Source organism: Cenococcum geophilum (genome assembly GCF_001692895.1).
Source record: "Cenococcum geophilum 1.58 unplaced genomic scaffold K441scaffold_39, whole genome shotgun sequence".
Taxonomy (NCBI): domain Eukaryota; kingdom Fungi; phylum Ascomycota; class Dothideomycetes; order Gloniales; family Gloniaceae; genus Cenococcum; species Cenococcum geophilum.
In genome coordinates this window covers 671,581-686,245 of record NW_027137597.1, presented here as the reverse complement: position 1 = coordinate 686,245, position 14,665 = coordinate 671,581, and the positions used below count along the sequence as shown (strand labels likewise).

Below are 14,665 nucleotides of genomic sequence, written 5' to 3'. Positions count from 1 at the left end.
CCGTTATACCCTAGTTCTCTAAGGGTAATAATATTAAATGCTACCCGCTTAAATGGTCGAGTAGCTAGAAATTTGTGTTCTCGTCTTTAAGAGATCTGCTGTGTGTGCTTTGATATTAAGTAAACTTCACACTCGATTTTGCGCGGTGCTTGTTCGTCGTTTAGTTTCGCGCCATTGACGTGCTTAGGAAGCTGCTTAATAGCGTCAGGTCCTACATAGCCAAGTATTTTATGCCATTTTATAGCTGTAGCTCCGACTGGTTTGTGGGCTATTCTGCTTAGTTAATATCTTCTTATTAAGAAGGTTGATTGAGTTATTAAATCTAGGGTAGGCTCTCTGTGCATTAGTGCCTAGTGGCCCCCTAGTCGTTTTGTATAGTATACTGTTTTACTAGTTGCTAGACGGTATAGCAAGTTTCGTCCTAAGTTGAAATAGATATCATTATTAGTAGCTCTTAATAGTGCTATAATATTTGTGAATATAGTAGGTACTAATGCTATATAAAATAGCTTCATTTTTAAGCTCCTAGTAGGTGTATTAACAGTAATCGTTACTATTCCGTAAGCTTGTATCTTTTCGAAATTTCCGCTAGTAATTAGGTAGTCGTCTTCTGTAGCTAGGTAGGAGAAGGTAAAGTCTTCTTAGTTATTGCAGACGTGGGTATCTGCACTAGGGTTAAGTATTTAGGTGTTCTGGAGTTTAAATGGTTTTTAACCAGTACTAAATACGGTAGTATGGCTAGTCGGGGTTTTGGAAGGTAGGGTTTTAGAATTAAAATTAATTATAGATTCTGTGTTCTTCTTTGCTTCCTATTCTCTTTTTAAGATAAGGTTAACAATGCGTTTAATCTAAGGTGTAGATGAGATCTTTTTATCTACTTCCTTCTGGACGTCTGGGTTTGGCTTCTATCCTTAAGGGCGCTTCCGCTTAATAATATAGAAGTAGTTACCGAATTAATACTTGAGGCCGTATACGCATATCTTATTCCATTTGGAATTGGAATTGGAATTGCCGTTAGAATCTAAATTAGAATTTAAATTGCCTAGGGTTGCAAAAGCAGAGTTATTAGTAGGGGTAGCAGAGGATGCTGCTTGCTGCATGCGGTAGTGCTCCTTAAATTCCTTAATTAGATTGATAATAGATGGGGCTTCTTTGTCCTTGCGTTCCTTGCGAATAAGGTCTACTTTTAGAGCTCCTGTAAAGCTAGAAGAGATAGGCTTAATTACTTAAACGAAGTTATAGTGGGGCCTGAAGCCTTGCACGTCTAGTAGGTCTAATTTCTTAGTAAGCTTATAGACGTTCCTCCAGCTGTTCAGCTATTTGTTAATGCTTTGCTTTTTATTGTAGGCTTTTAAAGCCGTGTATTAAATGAGGATGTTGTGCTTTTAACCTGATGTGGTAGGAGCTAGAGCTTTCTTAAGTGCTTATAGCCATCTATATACTGTATCTAGGCCGTTAATAAGAGGGAGGTAGGCTACCGACGTCGTTCGTACAATGTAGTTGCTGATATTGTTAACAGCCTGTTCTTGCTTTTGGTATATTCAAAGATCGTCCTTATATTTAGAATAGAGCTAGTTATAGGCAATAAGCTGGTTTGGTTCTAGCCAGTGTTCTCAATGGACTAGATCTACCTCTGGATTGGTCTGGATATCCAAAATTCAATATAGATCCGGTTATAGGGTTTGATTGGCTTAATCTAAACTGGATTTGGAGTCTTAATTGTAACTGGATATCCAATAGATCCAGTTCTACATGTAGGTGGTAAGACTTTGGGTATAGGCGAACGCCGCCCGAGCGATCCAAGCCAATCGCTATATAATCTTAAGCCGTCTATAAAGGCTCGATCTGTCGTGTAGCGACTAATTTAATCCAATGCAGTTAATTAAGCTGAGGTCGTTGATCCTGACGCGTTGTTCTTCCTAACGCGTCATCCTTATCGCGTCGCCCTTATTACTGCCCTCATCGCGTCACACTTATTACTGCCCTTATCACACCGCCTCTGCCGCTACCTATCTTACTGCCCTTATTATTTAACCTATCTAATCCTCCTAATCCTTCTAATTATATAGAGAGCTTTATTACTATTACCGGCCGGACAACGCGCGGAGGTGGGAGTAGCCATACATCAAGTAGCCGTGCTGTAGGCAAGGCTCCTGCTGTTCCTTAAAAGCGAGTTAGTAAGGCCTCTAGCAGTAGAAGAAAGAAGCGCCTAAAGATAACTACAGATACAATTAAGCCAGAGTCTCTTACTTATTATAAACTTAACTCTAACTCCAAGCTAGAGCTTCTACCGCCCCCAACAATTAAGCTAGGTCGAATTAAGCTTTATAATAAGTGGTATCGCAAAGCTAGCGATATCGCTGGCTAAAGGCGCGGTAAGAAGAGGTTCTCGCACATATAGGGTAATAAAAAAGGATTCGCGATTATATATAAGACGTTAGGAGTTAAATACTACTACTACTACCGGTGCTTAGATAAGAAAAAGGATCCTATATATAGGCCGCTTAGTAAGAGGCTCTGCTATCTATACTGCCTATTTACTAATTAGTAATTAGAACTTAATAGTAACTCTTCCGTTCTTAACTACTAGAAAAGAACTTACTAAATTAACTAGAGCGGCAGTAAGATAAAGCCAAAAGGGGCAATTAAGTAGTATATTAAGCAGCAGGATTATATCTAGGGTATTTAGTTTAAGCGCTTTAAGATCCTATTAATCCGCTAGTTAGTATACTGCCATATTATATTCTACCAGATTAAAAACGTCTACTTTCTAGAAATAATTTAGTATCTACATAAAAGCCTTATTAAGTATATTCCTTCTTATAATACAATCCGCAGCTAGGTAATAAATAAGTTTTAGAAGTAGAAGCTTTAACTATAAAATAACTTACGAGAAGCTCAATCAAATATCCACCTATCTTTTAACCTTTAGATATCGCCAAACTACTACGCAATAATTGCAATTATCGCCTATTATATTAATAAGAACGGAGCTCAATAGACAAAGCTTTTTACTTTACGGCGGCTTAAAGGTAAATACACCAGCGCAAATTAAGCCCAGATCATCCTTAATATAATTAGTGAGTATAGAATTAGCGGCAGGATAGGATACTTTATGCTTAATAACGCGTTAAGCAATAATATAGCTATCAACTTAATTCTAAAGACTCTCTATCTAAAAATGTCAGAAAAGCAGCGAAAGCGATGTCGACTATAGTGCCTAGGCTATATGGTTAATCTCTATACGCAGGCGTTCCTTTTAGGTAAGAAGGCAGATACTTTAATACAAGAGCTTAAGCTAGCTTACAGTAGGCACGACTTTAAGTTAATCGCGAAGATCTAAAGGCAGTAGGGAGCTCTTAGCCGTCTGCATAACATTATAAGGTATATTAAAATATTACCTTAGCGCCGTAATAAGTTCCGGAGGGTGGTAGTTAGCAGCAATTAGTCGTTGTTTAATAAGCTTGAAGTAAGCGTTAAGGAGATTTTTAAAATCTCGTAATATTCGCTACCCGGGACCGGATTTTCTAATATCCGGCCTATAATAGCAATCTTTCTATAATCTATTAACTAACCTCTCTATTAGCTTATTTAAAGTAATGCAACAAGATAGAACTTATATTTCAGCTTTATTATACGCGCTATTAATTACAAGCAACGTATATAGCAATTCTACGAGACCTATAGGCCTAAGCGCGGCAACGGTATTAAGAACGATCGCCTTATATCCCACTACTGGTTTCTTCTTAAAAAGCTTTTATTTATCCTACAGCCATTCTATAAGGCGACTATATATAGCTAGGGCCATAAGCATACTCTCTACCGCTGGTTTACTACTATGGATTAGCTTCTTAACTACACCTAGGACGCTAAGGTAGATTTTAAAAAACACTATATAGAGTATAACAATTATAAAGAATACGCCTACCTTAAAGCCGCCGCCTATACGTTATAGAAGAAGTGCGAGGAATACTACAACCTAGCCAACAACAGTGCTGCTTACTACGCTACTTAGGTGCTCTTACCAGATAAGAAGTGGTGGTAATTTTAGTAAAGATTTAACGGCGATAAGAATAAAAAGTACTAGCTTGCTAGTAGGCCCAAGGACCTAAAGGATCGCGGGGTTTAAGGCTTAGTAGAAGACCTTTAGCTAGAGGAGTATAAGGGCAAGTACAGTACTCCTATATCTATTAAGCCTCCGTTATTAATTAAGTTTACATAGGGTAAGACTTTTAGTAAACTTAAAAATCATAAATAGATTAAATACGTACCTTTTAGTAGATCCGATACCTACTAAAGCTATATTAGAAGCGACCCCAAACAGATTAACAATCCTTTAGCTTATTAGAATAGCCTTTACTTCTTATAACCTAACCTTACTCGGTTTGCCCTTAATATATTAGCTATACCTCTTATAAGCGCTAAATGCGAATGCGTGTTTAGTTTAGCTAAGCACCTAATTACTAACCCCCGCAATTATCTTAAAGCCGACATCGTCGAAGCCAATAAGTGCCTTAAGTCCTAGTTTAGGCGTCCTTAGGCTAAGGCTTTTGCGAAAGGCGTTAATCCTAACGTTAATAAGCAATATAAGGAAACTACTGCCAAGGCTGCCGCCAAGGAGGAAGGCAAGGCTACGGGCGAGGTAGATACACAAGCCAGCGGGCAGCAAGCCAGGCAGGAAGATGGGCAGGAAGATGAGCAGGAAGATGAGCAGGAAGATAAGCAGGAAGATGAGCAGGAAGATAGGCAGGAAGATAGGCAGGAAGACGAGCAGGAAGATGGGCAGGAAGACGGGCAGGAAGATAAGGTTAATGAGGACGATGTAGTCGAATATACGATCCTTAACGACTGATTTGATCCTCAATACTATGCCAAGAGTCGCGATAGTTAGCCAAAATATACAATCTATTTGGATTATCTGGTTTAACCGGTTAATATAACCGGTTAAGAGGCTTGATCCTATATTTGGATTGGATTTGAAGCGATTTTCGTATCCAATCCAGTCCATTGAGAACACTGGTTCTAGCTTCGCTATTAATGTAGCCGTCGGTAGTATGTCCCTTGATGTGGGTTGACTTGGTAGTTCTAGCGTTAGAAGATCTTTTTCCTTCTTTAATGGGTTGATGTATTGCCATACCTTATTCGTTTCGGCCGTGTCTTAGATAATAAAGAACCATTGTGTCCAATCAGAAGGCTGGTTAAGGATAAGGTTGACTTTTGATTCGTTTGTAGTCGTTATTTTTAGGATTTTTAACAGGTTAGGCAGGGTCCAATTGGCGTCTTGGCGAAAACCTTATTTTGACGTTTTTTTGTTTCGTTAATTCGTTCGTCGGTCAGGTACGTACGGTCGTCGACTGTGGTTGATCGTCCGTTCGTTTAGTAGGTGAAGAAGCTTAAGACACTGCAAAGGTAGTAGAAGTAGTGACTTCTTAAATAAGGTAGTAGATTGATGGTGCAACAGGTAGATTGATTGCTTAGTAGGTAGTGCGATCCGGGCTTATAACTGTAAGCTTTGCAGTGCGAAGAATTGAATGAACGACTTGATTGTAAATGTAGCTCTAAAGCGTCTATATATACACGAAGTGGGTAACAACAAGATAATGACGATGATGCATAATTGCCGAGGTAGACAGCGCTTACAGTCGGCAATAGGTAATGGAAATAGGTAGTGAGACATAGGTAGTGAGACATACGATGTTAAGAAACGGGTGGTGAGTTATAAGGTAATGCGAGCCTTGGTAGTCGGTTACAGTATATATTGAGGCTTAATAGCCTATACTAATTCGACAGAGTTCTCCTTCTTAACTGCATCGTTTAATAGGACGCTATATAGAAAAACGCGACACCACAACAAGGCTAATAGGGGGCGACTTAACCATAACAACTAAAGGACATTAACTAGAGATAGTAGACACTTATAGACCTCCTAAAAGACACTACGGAAGATCTAGGGAAGGGTAGCGCATATAGTATAATAAGTAAGCCAAATTGTCTAGGAGCTCTAGATAAAGCATAATAGGAATAGAACGCGGTAGAGGATAGGCTTAGATATATTAAGGATGCTATAAAATTATAGGGAACACTAATAGTATATATAGCAAAGCCATTATAGGCCAATATTACGGTAGGCGCCTAACTGGCGCCCCTCTAGCGTATACCTAGCGTAGTACCGGCTAGTACTATAGGGTCTAAATACTAAAGGTAGCAGGCGTAGAGCTAGAATAGATCCTTATATTAATTAAAGTATATATACTAAAGGTAGTAGTAGTAAGGTTCCTATATAGCGGCAATATAGAGGTTATACTCCCTAACTAATAGGTAAAAGACTAGGCTATTACTTAGGAGATACCTATTATATAGCGCAGCGCCACTTGTCCCTCCATTATCACTATCATAGAATAGATCCCGCCAGTACTGCGCTATCTAAAGGCCTTAATCCCTTAAAGCCTAGAACATATACTACCCTATTAGAGTCCAGTAATGTCCCTCTATCTACTCTATAGTACCGCGCATATAAACGACCCTCCAGACAAGAGAAGGCAAAACGCCAACAGTACCTCACCCCTTCGGAAGAGAAAGCCCTTATTAAATGTCTAATAATGGCTTCCATGTTCCGATTAAGTACCTACATTCACTAGCTCTTATCGTTGCACGTCAGCACTCTTCCGTCTTTTAGGCTCCCACGACCGACAAAACAATCCGCCCTCTGGCAAGAACTGGCCTTAAGGCTTCTACAAACGCTATCCCAAGCTTAAAGCAAAAAGGTTAAGGCGTTATATTGGAATCGGCACGATAATAACATCTACGATAAGATTATAGAGTAGTTTAAGTTAATTGGGAGGGAACTATATAACCCGGTTATTCTGCCGGAGAATATCTATAATATAGATGAAATGGGGGTTATATTAAGCATGCTTGGCTCCCTTAAAGTCTAGCAGGTAAGGACGACCTACAAACCTATAGAGGCGCGGGCGTCAAGCGAATAATAGTAACTGCGATCGAGTGCATTTCTGCAGACGGTAGGTCTCTCTTCCCACTAATTATCTGGCCAGCCGCAACCTATTAAAGCATATAAACTACATACTCTACCCCTAGCCGGCATTTTACGTGCTCCTAATCGGGATATACTAATTCTAAGATCAGCTTAGACTGGCTTAAATAAGTGTTTAATCCCCAAACTAAATAACGGGCGAATTAGAAACCACGGGTTTATATCTATAACGGCTTCGGAACAGAGTTGGGAATAAGCAAGCTAGAAGGCCTATTTTAAGTAAGCAAGCAAGCCAAATAAGGCTTAGCTTATAAGCTAGCTTACCCGCTTAATATGTGAGGTGATAAGCTCCGCACCACTCAGCCACACAAACCTACAAAAGGTAAACGAGTGACTGGCTTGATGCCAGACACGGCTGTGCGGAACAATACATATAGGCGAGGTGACTTCGTCACCTGACATAATAGGTAATATATATATATAATTTAGTAGTTAGTTTAATAATTTTATATATAAATACCACAAATAAGCACTAGTTAGTTATTTTTTCCGGGCTAACCGCCTATATATCTCTATTACGTACCTCTTTAAAGCTTCTCTATAGTTCTTTTTATGTAATTTCCCAATTATATCCTTAGCACTATAAAATTTAAAAGCCAACTTAAAGCCTCTTAAAGCCTCCCTTAATACCTTGCCAAGCTTTATAATAACCACCCCTATATAACTGCGCGTTATAACTACGGGTTAGGCCATAGAGGAGAGATTTTAAAGTGGGCCATAGCCTTAATTTTGTATACAACCCCAAGACTTCTATAGAAAAATTAATTAAGCGGGCAAGCAAGCCAAGCAAGCCGACGATTTTAGCCAAATAAGCCAAGCAAGTAAGCTTAAGGTGTCAAAAATTGCAAGCCAGCAAGCTAAGCCTACTCAGCTTGGCTCGCTTACTTATTCCCAACTCTGCTTCGGAATATACAAGTCGCTCGAAGTAATAGAGTACTATTTTAAAAATAATATTATCCTTTGCCATATTCCATCGCATACCTCCTATAAGCTCTAGCCTTGTGACGTCGGAGTCTTTGGCCCACTAAAGGCCGCATATCGCGAACAGGTTAAACGATTTTATTGAGGGGCGAACGCAGTCGGCAAGCAGCATTTTACATTACTCCATAGCCGTGCGCGTAAATAGGCGCTCACTTTCGAAACATTAAGTCCGGTTGGTCGAAGACAGGTCTGTATTCGTTCGGCCCCGACAGAGTACTTAGAGATATCCAGAAGCCACTAGCCGAATTGCACGTTCCGAAGGATAATGATTTGAAGGTGGAATCTTGTCTATAAGGCATAATGCTACAAACGCCAGTTATATCGGAGGCTCTTACGTCGCTGCAAATCCGCATCGAAGATGATGCTCAATTCCTAGATGGTCCAAGCAAACACCGCTTGCAAAAACTGGCCAATGCCGCCCAAAAGGCCTTTGCTGAACGCGCCCTTCTTCTAGTCACGCACCCTTCGTTTGACAGTCCTTGTGTCCTATGACTGGCACATTCTGCACTATAGTATTTGACGATCTCCATAGATTTAAATCAGTATCATCCACCCTTCTAAAGAATCAGCCGTATCACCATTAAGCCTCGTCCATTTCAGCCTCGAGAACCGGGACACGTCCCGGTCCGTGAAGATTTCCCCGTTCATAATTCCGTGAAGATAGCATGGCCCAACGACTTGGAGTGCCTCCTTAAATAGATTTTCCTTGTATTTTACCTTCCCTGCGGGCCGAACCACGTATGGCATATCGCAGCCATTAAAGATTGCAACAAAATCACCACCTCGAACATCCCTTGAAGCAAGCCCTACGTATCCTTCTGTAGTTACAAACAACAGGTTAGGAACGAGAATGATTGCTAAGTGGTTGAGGAACCCTAATGCGATTTCGCCGTCCGTACTAAGTGGTCGAGACTCTACTCCCAATGTCTTGAGGAGCACGTGTTGAAATACTTCTCCGGTTGGATTAAAGCAATGTGCTGAAAAGCAATCCCAGATTGTAGTTAGCTAAGGCAAGCTGCCTTGTTTGAGGTGATTGAGACTCTGGAGGCCAGGAAGCCGCGTTAAGAGGAATTCTGCCCCATTACAATCGCTGGTTCCGCCTGTTAAGGTTTTTGCTAGGATAAGCCAGAGTGATTCTGAAGTAGGTTGGACGACGAATTTGGGAGGAAAGCAAGGTATTTCTTGTAGTTAATTGATAATAGAAAAAAAAATCTGGGGTCATATGCGTAATACGGACTACTTTTCTCGTCATGTATCTAAGTGGTTGTTGCGATAATATCGAAGATCGTGCTCGTGACGCCTATGGCACTAAGCATTTCCGGGTGAGGAAATAAATAGAAAGGGGCCTGTCGGGCAGTATGATAGCTCCTATTGAGTGGCGAGGCCCACCTAGAGGCTAATAATGAGCGAAACTCCGGTACCCAAGAAGGCAGATAGTCTCGATCGGCGATATTAATGGGCGGCCGTTGATTATCCTCGGTGTTGGTGTCCGCGTCCTCCAGATTTGTCTTGTGCTGTCTGCGGCACAGTCCAGCCAAATAAATGTGCTTGACGGGTGAATACCTCCTGGTAAAGTCAGTATAAGCCTCGGCTACGGTTCTGTTATAATCCGGCGTTATGGGATATAGAGATTTCGTCATTTGCCAGCATTGCGTAGACTCTGTCGCGGTCATCGGAACAGTCACGATTGCGCATCTGCTTCCCAAGAATGTTGGTCATAAGATGATGGTTCCTATCACCATATCGATCAAACAGTTGAAAGACGTCCCGTTGCCGTACAAGTTCCCAGGCGGGCTTGAGACCTTCTAGCCTTAATCGCTCTTCTCCGAGCGGGACTTGCCTCAGAGCTCCGCGAAGTGTTTCTAGTGCTCGAGCGAAAGCGGTCCAATCCATGGTGGAATGTCCACAAGATACGATCAGCTCCGCAGCCAAGCTGACTTCTTGAACAATCCATACTCTGTTGAACCACGATCGAGAAACGAGATAGTCGACGTGAGCTTTGATGGCATCGTAGATGAGATTTTGCGCTCCGTCATCGCAGATATTGACGGAAGGAAAGTCTGGAAGCCATCGAGGCTGGTCAACTTTATCGCTGATTCCGAAAGACTCTGCCTTCGATGCTAGTCGTGCCATGAACTTCATAGCTTCCGTCATGTACTTCGAGGCTGGCGCGAGCCAGGCTTGTACTCTTTTTGCCTTGCTGTAGATATCAGCCATAATGGCGACTTGTTGAGTCTTCTCGACTGTGTCTGCTTGGTTAATACAGATAGCGTCCACTCACAATAGTCTGGTGCGATCAGGATAGCTATACGCCATGAGCGCGGCATAGAGGTTGCGGCTAATTTTCAAAACTTGATTGCCTAGGAAGAGAGTCCGGTCAAACTCGGGATAGTCACCTCAGGCGTACGAAATAGCCTCATATTCGCATTGAGCGTCAAGCTTGTGGACCTTAAGGGAGCCTCTCAACTCCGAGCGGTCATTGGAGGCTCGTTCCAGATGGAGGAGCCGAATGTAGCCTGGGCCAGGTAGCCGAGGGTAGTCAAATGAACCGATTACTCGCATGCAATGGAGGCTGCTTCCTGGTGGGCCTATTCTCAGTTGCTCAAGGTCGCCCGGAAGAAAGGTATAGAACTGTTTGGCCATGTATGTTCGGAGTATCTAGCAAGGCCGCCTGCGGGAGCCGTCGGTACCGGATCGTAGCTCCAGAGATTGGACACACCGGTTGGTCCTTTTTCATCCCAAAGTTATGGTAAAGACAGGAGGCAAAGAGCTGTTTTGGAAAGAAATTCTGCTGTTCAGCCTGATGGGCGTCGGTGACAGCGGACGGCCTAATCTTCCCGCAAGACGCCAAGAACGTGGCTGAGTCGCGGTCTCCGCAACAAGCCTCTCTGCACCTGCAGCTCGTTGTTTCATCACGAACATCGCCTTGCACCGCATCGAATCGTTCGGATGGGTGGCACAGCTGAAGCTTTTCCGTAGGGCTTGCAGCACAATGGGCGACTTCGTTTCTCCTTCAACGCGGACCGCGGTACGGCCGTCATGGGTTGGGACCGTTTGGTCCTCCGCGGTCCTGGAAGACTCGACGCGACGAGAGCGCGCCGGTTGCTTGTACCATCACGAGCGTCTCGCTGGACGAGAAGCCGAGCTATATCGCGCCCTCCTATGCATGAGGTGACACAGCTAGGACGCGTCCGTTGCTTCTCAATGGCAGGTCACTCTATGCGACTGCGAGTCTGGACGTCGCGCTCCGGCAGATCCGCAAGATGCAAGCGGTGAAAGGCGCTTTCCGATCACAACTGCTTTGGGCTGATGCTGTGTGCATCAATCAAGATGATGAGATTGAGAAGGGTTGGCAAGTTTCCAAGATGAACCGGATCTTTGAAGATGCGGTGTACGCCTTGGTGTGGCTGGGCCCGTCGTTCGACGACAGCGACAGGGCGGTGGAGACGCTAGAACATGTCGGCTTTACTGTCAATTCGAGCTACGATCCATTTGACAACACAAAGCTGCGGGCGTTCGATATGTTGGCGAAGCTGGACAACTTCTCTTCAGCATTGAAAAGCTTGCCATAGCCAGGCGTATTCTCGCCAGTGTCATTTGTCATGTCTTCGAAGGTAGCCTCTTCGGTATCCAGTCCCCATGTGTGCGTAAGTATCGCATAGGGAGGGATTGGATCGTCGCCGTCCAGGTCCTTAGTGAGGCTGAATTCGCGTCTCGCTGCGTTGCAGAGGCCGCATGGTTGCGCGCGGAGTTTGACGCGAGCAAGCGCTGGGAATCGAGCTCATAGTCACTATGGGGCTGAATCCACAGCCCAAATTGTGGCGCAGTGAGGCTGATAAAGAACGTAGCAACTGTTGAGCGCAAGTCTAACAATCTTTCCGGTGGTATCGCAGGTCAGACCGTTAGAGTCCGGTAACAACCTAACTATTTCTAGCTGACTTGCGTGGCAGATTTGCCCCATATACCACATATATTGTTGGCGATAGTTTAGAAGCATTGTGTAGGGTATTGGTCATGGCATTGGAGGGCACGGTGCGCGAATCAAGCGACAAGACAACCATACTTATGAAATTTTTAGGGGGAAGGATCTTGAATGTTAAGGAGTTGCTACAGAGCAGATTGACTATAGCATTATTAAAATTTCAGCGCATGCGCAGGTTCTAAGCTGCTCGAAAGTCAAACTACCTCCGACTTCTTTCGCAACGCAGGGTGTTTCAGTACACCGAGGGGGAGGTTATATTGACTATTTCTTAGTCCCGAAAAGTACACTCTCGACAAGGGTGTGGCCGGATCGGCCGCCCTCCCTACTAGCCTACCTACTTGCTTCACCATCAGCCACAACATTTCTACAGGCCGCCTACTTTGACACTCCCAGCTATTAAGCTCTTATTTTTTGTGCTAAAATAATAGCACTATCCTTATTGTTAAGATAATCTTCAGCTTTAGCGTAGGCGATTATTTTGTTCTATACAAGTTTAATAAGTCCAATCAGAGCTACAAACGGAAGCTGACGTGTCAGTTATGGCTATGGCTATGCTGCATTATGCCCCAATACCCCACTAGATTTCAGCCTATAAGACTAAATTTAATCGCGATACCTCCACCTCATTCCATTCCCCTTTCCTTCTCAAGTCTCTCGCGTTTTAACTAGTTTCCATTAGTAAAACCCAATCCTCCTCCCCCTTAAGCGATGCTAAGCACTTAGTATTCTTAAGCCCATTAAACTTTATAAAGAAACCACTGCGACTAAATAAAGCTAACTAAATCTAACTGACCTCCCTAACCCAAATTTATTCTCCTTAAGACTCTAGTCTTAACCTGCTTCTATAGCACTCTACTAGCAAGACGCATATAGCCTTCGCTTTCGTTTTCCACCGCTTTAGACTCCAGCAATTAAACCGTTAAAGGAAGATAAATTATGCGTCTTCTTAATACGGACAACTTTAAGGTAGAAGAATTTAGAGATGATAAAGTCCTACGGTACGCTATCCTATTACATACGTGGGATAAAGAGGAAGTTACCTTTTAGGATATAAAGGGAACCCGCGCAGCAAACAAGAAGGGATATAAGAAGGTTAAAAGCTGCTACTCCGTAGCTAGGGCCAACGGATTAAAATATATTTGGATAGATATATGCTATATTAATAAGATAAGCAGCGCGGAGCTCTCTAAAGTAATTAACTCTATATACTATTAGTACCAATAAGCCAATATATACTATAGTTATCTAGCCAATATACTATTAAAAGCTATATTCTTAGGTTTACTAGAGGATGGACCCTTTAAGAATTAATTACTCCGTTAACCGTAATATTTCTTAATAAGGAATAAAAGGACCTAGGGACTAAGGCAAGCCTATAATAAGATATATCTAACTGCACCAGTATACCTGTTAGTATCCTCTTAGGAGACGATAACCTTAAAACGGTTAGTATCGCCTAAAGAATATTATAGGCTGCGAAAAGAAAAATATCAAGAATTAAGGATCGTGCCTATTATTTATTAGGCATATTTAGCATTAATATACCGCTAATTTACGGAGAAAGAGAAACCGCTTTCACTAGACTCTAGGAGGAAATTATAATAATCTTAAATAACTATAGTCTCTTTACATAGAAATCTCGTAATAATCGCGGTAGGCTTCTAGCTACCTCTCTAGCTGCATTTATTAGCTCCGGCAACATCGTCTAATTTAATCCTTTTGATACCTTTAACAGCCCTTTAACTATAAGTAGTAGAGGGATCCATTTAGAACTCCGTTTTATAGGTATAGATCCTTAAGGACTAGGGCTCACGATCCTTTATTATAAAGAAAAAGGTAGAGAAGATAAACTAATCGCCATTTATGTAAAAGATTTGTTTCTAACAATAAACCAATTTAAGAGAGTTTGGAGTGAAGAATTTAAACAGCTTAATCTAAGAAAATTTAGGCCGTTATAATATGCTATAAGAAGGATATATATCCAAAAAAGGCATATAACACAAACGCAGAAATTAAAAGACCTTAAAAAATGCGATAGCATCTCTCCAGAGGGGATCTACCCTAATAATACGCTAATAGGTTTACTAAATTTAGGGGAACGGATAGTATTATTACGGGCAGCAGAAAAAGGACTTAAGGACGTTATATGGCTGCTGTTAACACAAAGTAATGTTAAGGCCAACTTCGGGGATAAAGACGGGCAGACGGCGTTATCGCACGCGGTAAGTGGGGGGCATAAGGTGGTAGTTAAGATGCTATTAGCCCGAAGCGATATTAAGGCCAACCTAGAGGATAAAGACGGTCGGACGCCGCTGTCGTGGGCCGCCGAGAATGGGCGCGAGGCCGTTGTGCGGCTGCTTCTCGACAGGGGCGCCAACATCGAGTCGAAGGATAAGAAGAACGGTCTGACGCCGCTATCGTGGGCGGCACGGGGAGGGCACGAGGCCGTGGTCGAGGCTGCTGCTCGAGACGGGCAAGGTCGACGTTGAGTCGAAGGATAAGAACGGCAGTCTGACGCCGCTATCGTGGCGGCGCACGGGGAGGGCACGAGGCGTTGGTTAAGCTGCTTGCTCGGAGACGGGCAAGGCCGACGTCGAGTCGAAGGACAAGAACGACGGTCGGACGCCGCTATTTGTGGGCGGCACGGGGGA

The 14,665-nt window shown here is 42.8% G+C and overlaps 3 protein-coding genes across 3 annotated transcripts; 1 reads left to right on the top strand and 2 right to left on the bottom strand.

Moving 5' to 3' along the window:
• Positions 1-9,459: 9,459 nt before the first annotated feature.
• K441DRAFT_729179 (uncharacterized protein) lies at positions 9,460-10,420 on the bottom strand. The gene has a single exon (XM_067654188.1). It carries the CDS (start codon positions 10,247-10,249, stop codon positions 9,635-9,637), a length of 615 nt encoding a protein of 204 aa, XP_067500938.1. The 5' UTR covers positions 10,250-10,420; the 3' UTR covers positions 9,460-9,634.
• K441DRAFT_664704 (uncharacterized protein) lies at positions 10,177-11,153 on the bottom strand. Its single transcript, XM_067649393.1, has one exon. It carries the CDS (start codon positions 10,673-10,675, stop codon positions 10,430-10,432), a length of 246 nt encoding a protein of 81 aa, XP_067500937.1. The 5' UTR covers positions 10,676-11,153; the 3' UTR covers positions 10,177-10,429.
• On the top strand, positions 10,986-11,878 carry K441DRAFT_207585 (HET-domain-containing protein). The gene has a single exon (XM_067640524.1). It carries the CDS (start codon positions 11,296-11,298, stop codon positions 11,602-11,604), a length of 309 nt encoding a protein of 102 aa, XP_067500936.1. The 5' UTR covers positions 10,986-11,295; the 3' UTR covers positions 11,605-11,878.
• The last annotated feature ends 2,787 nt before the right edge of the window (positions 11,879-14,665 follow it).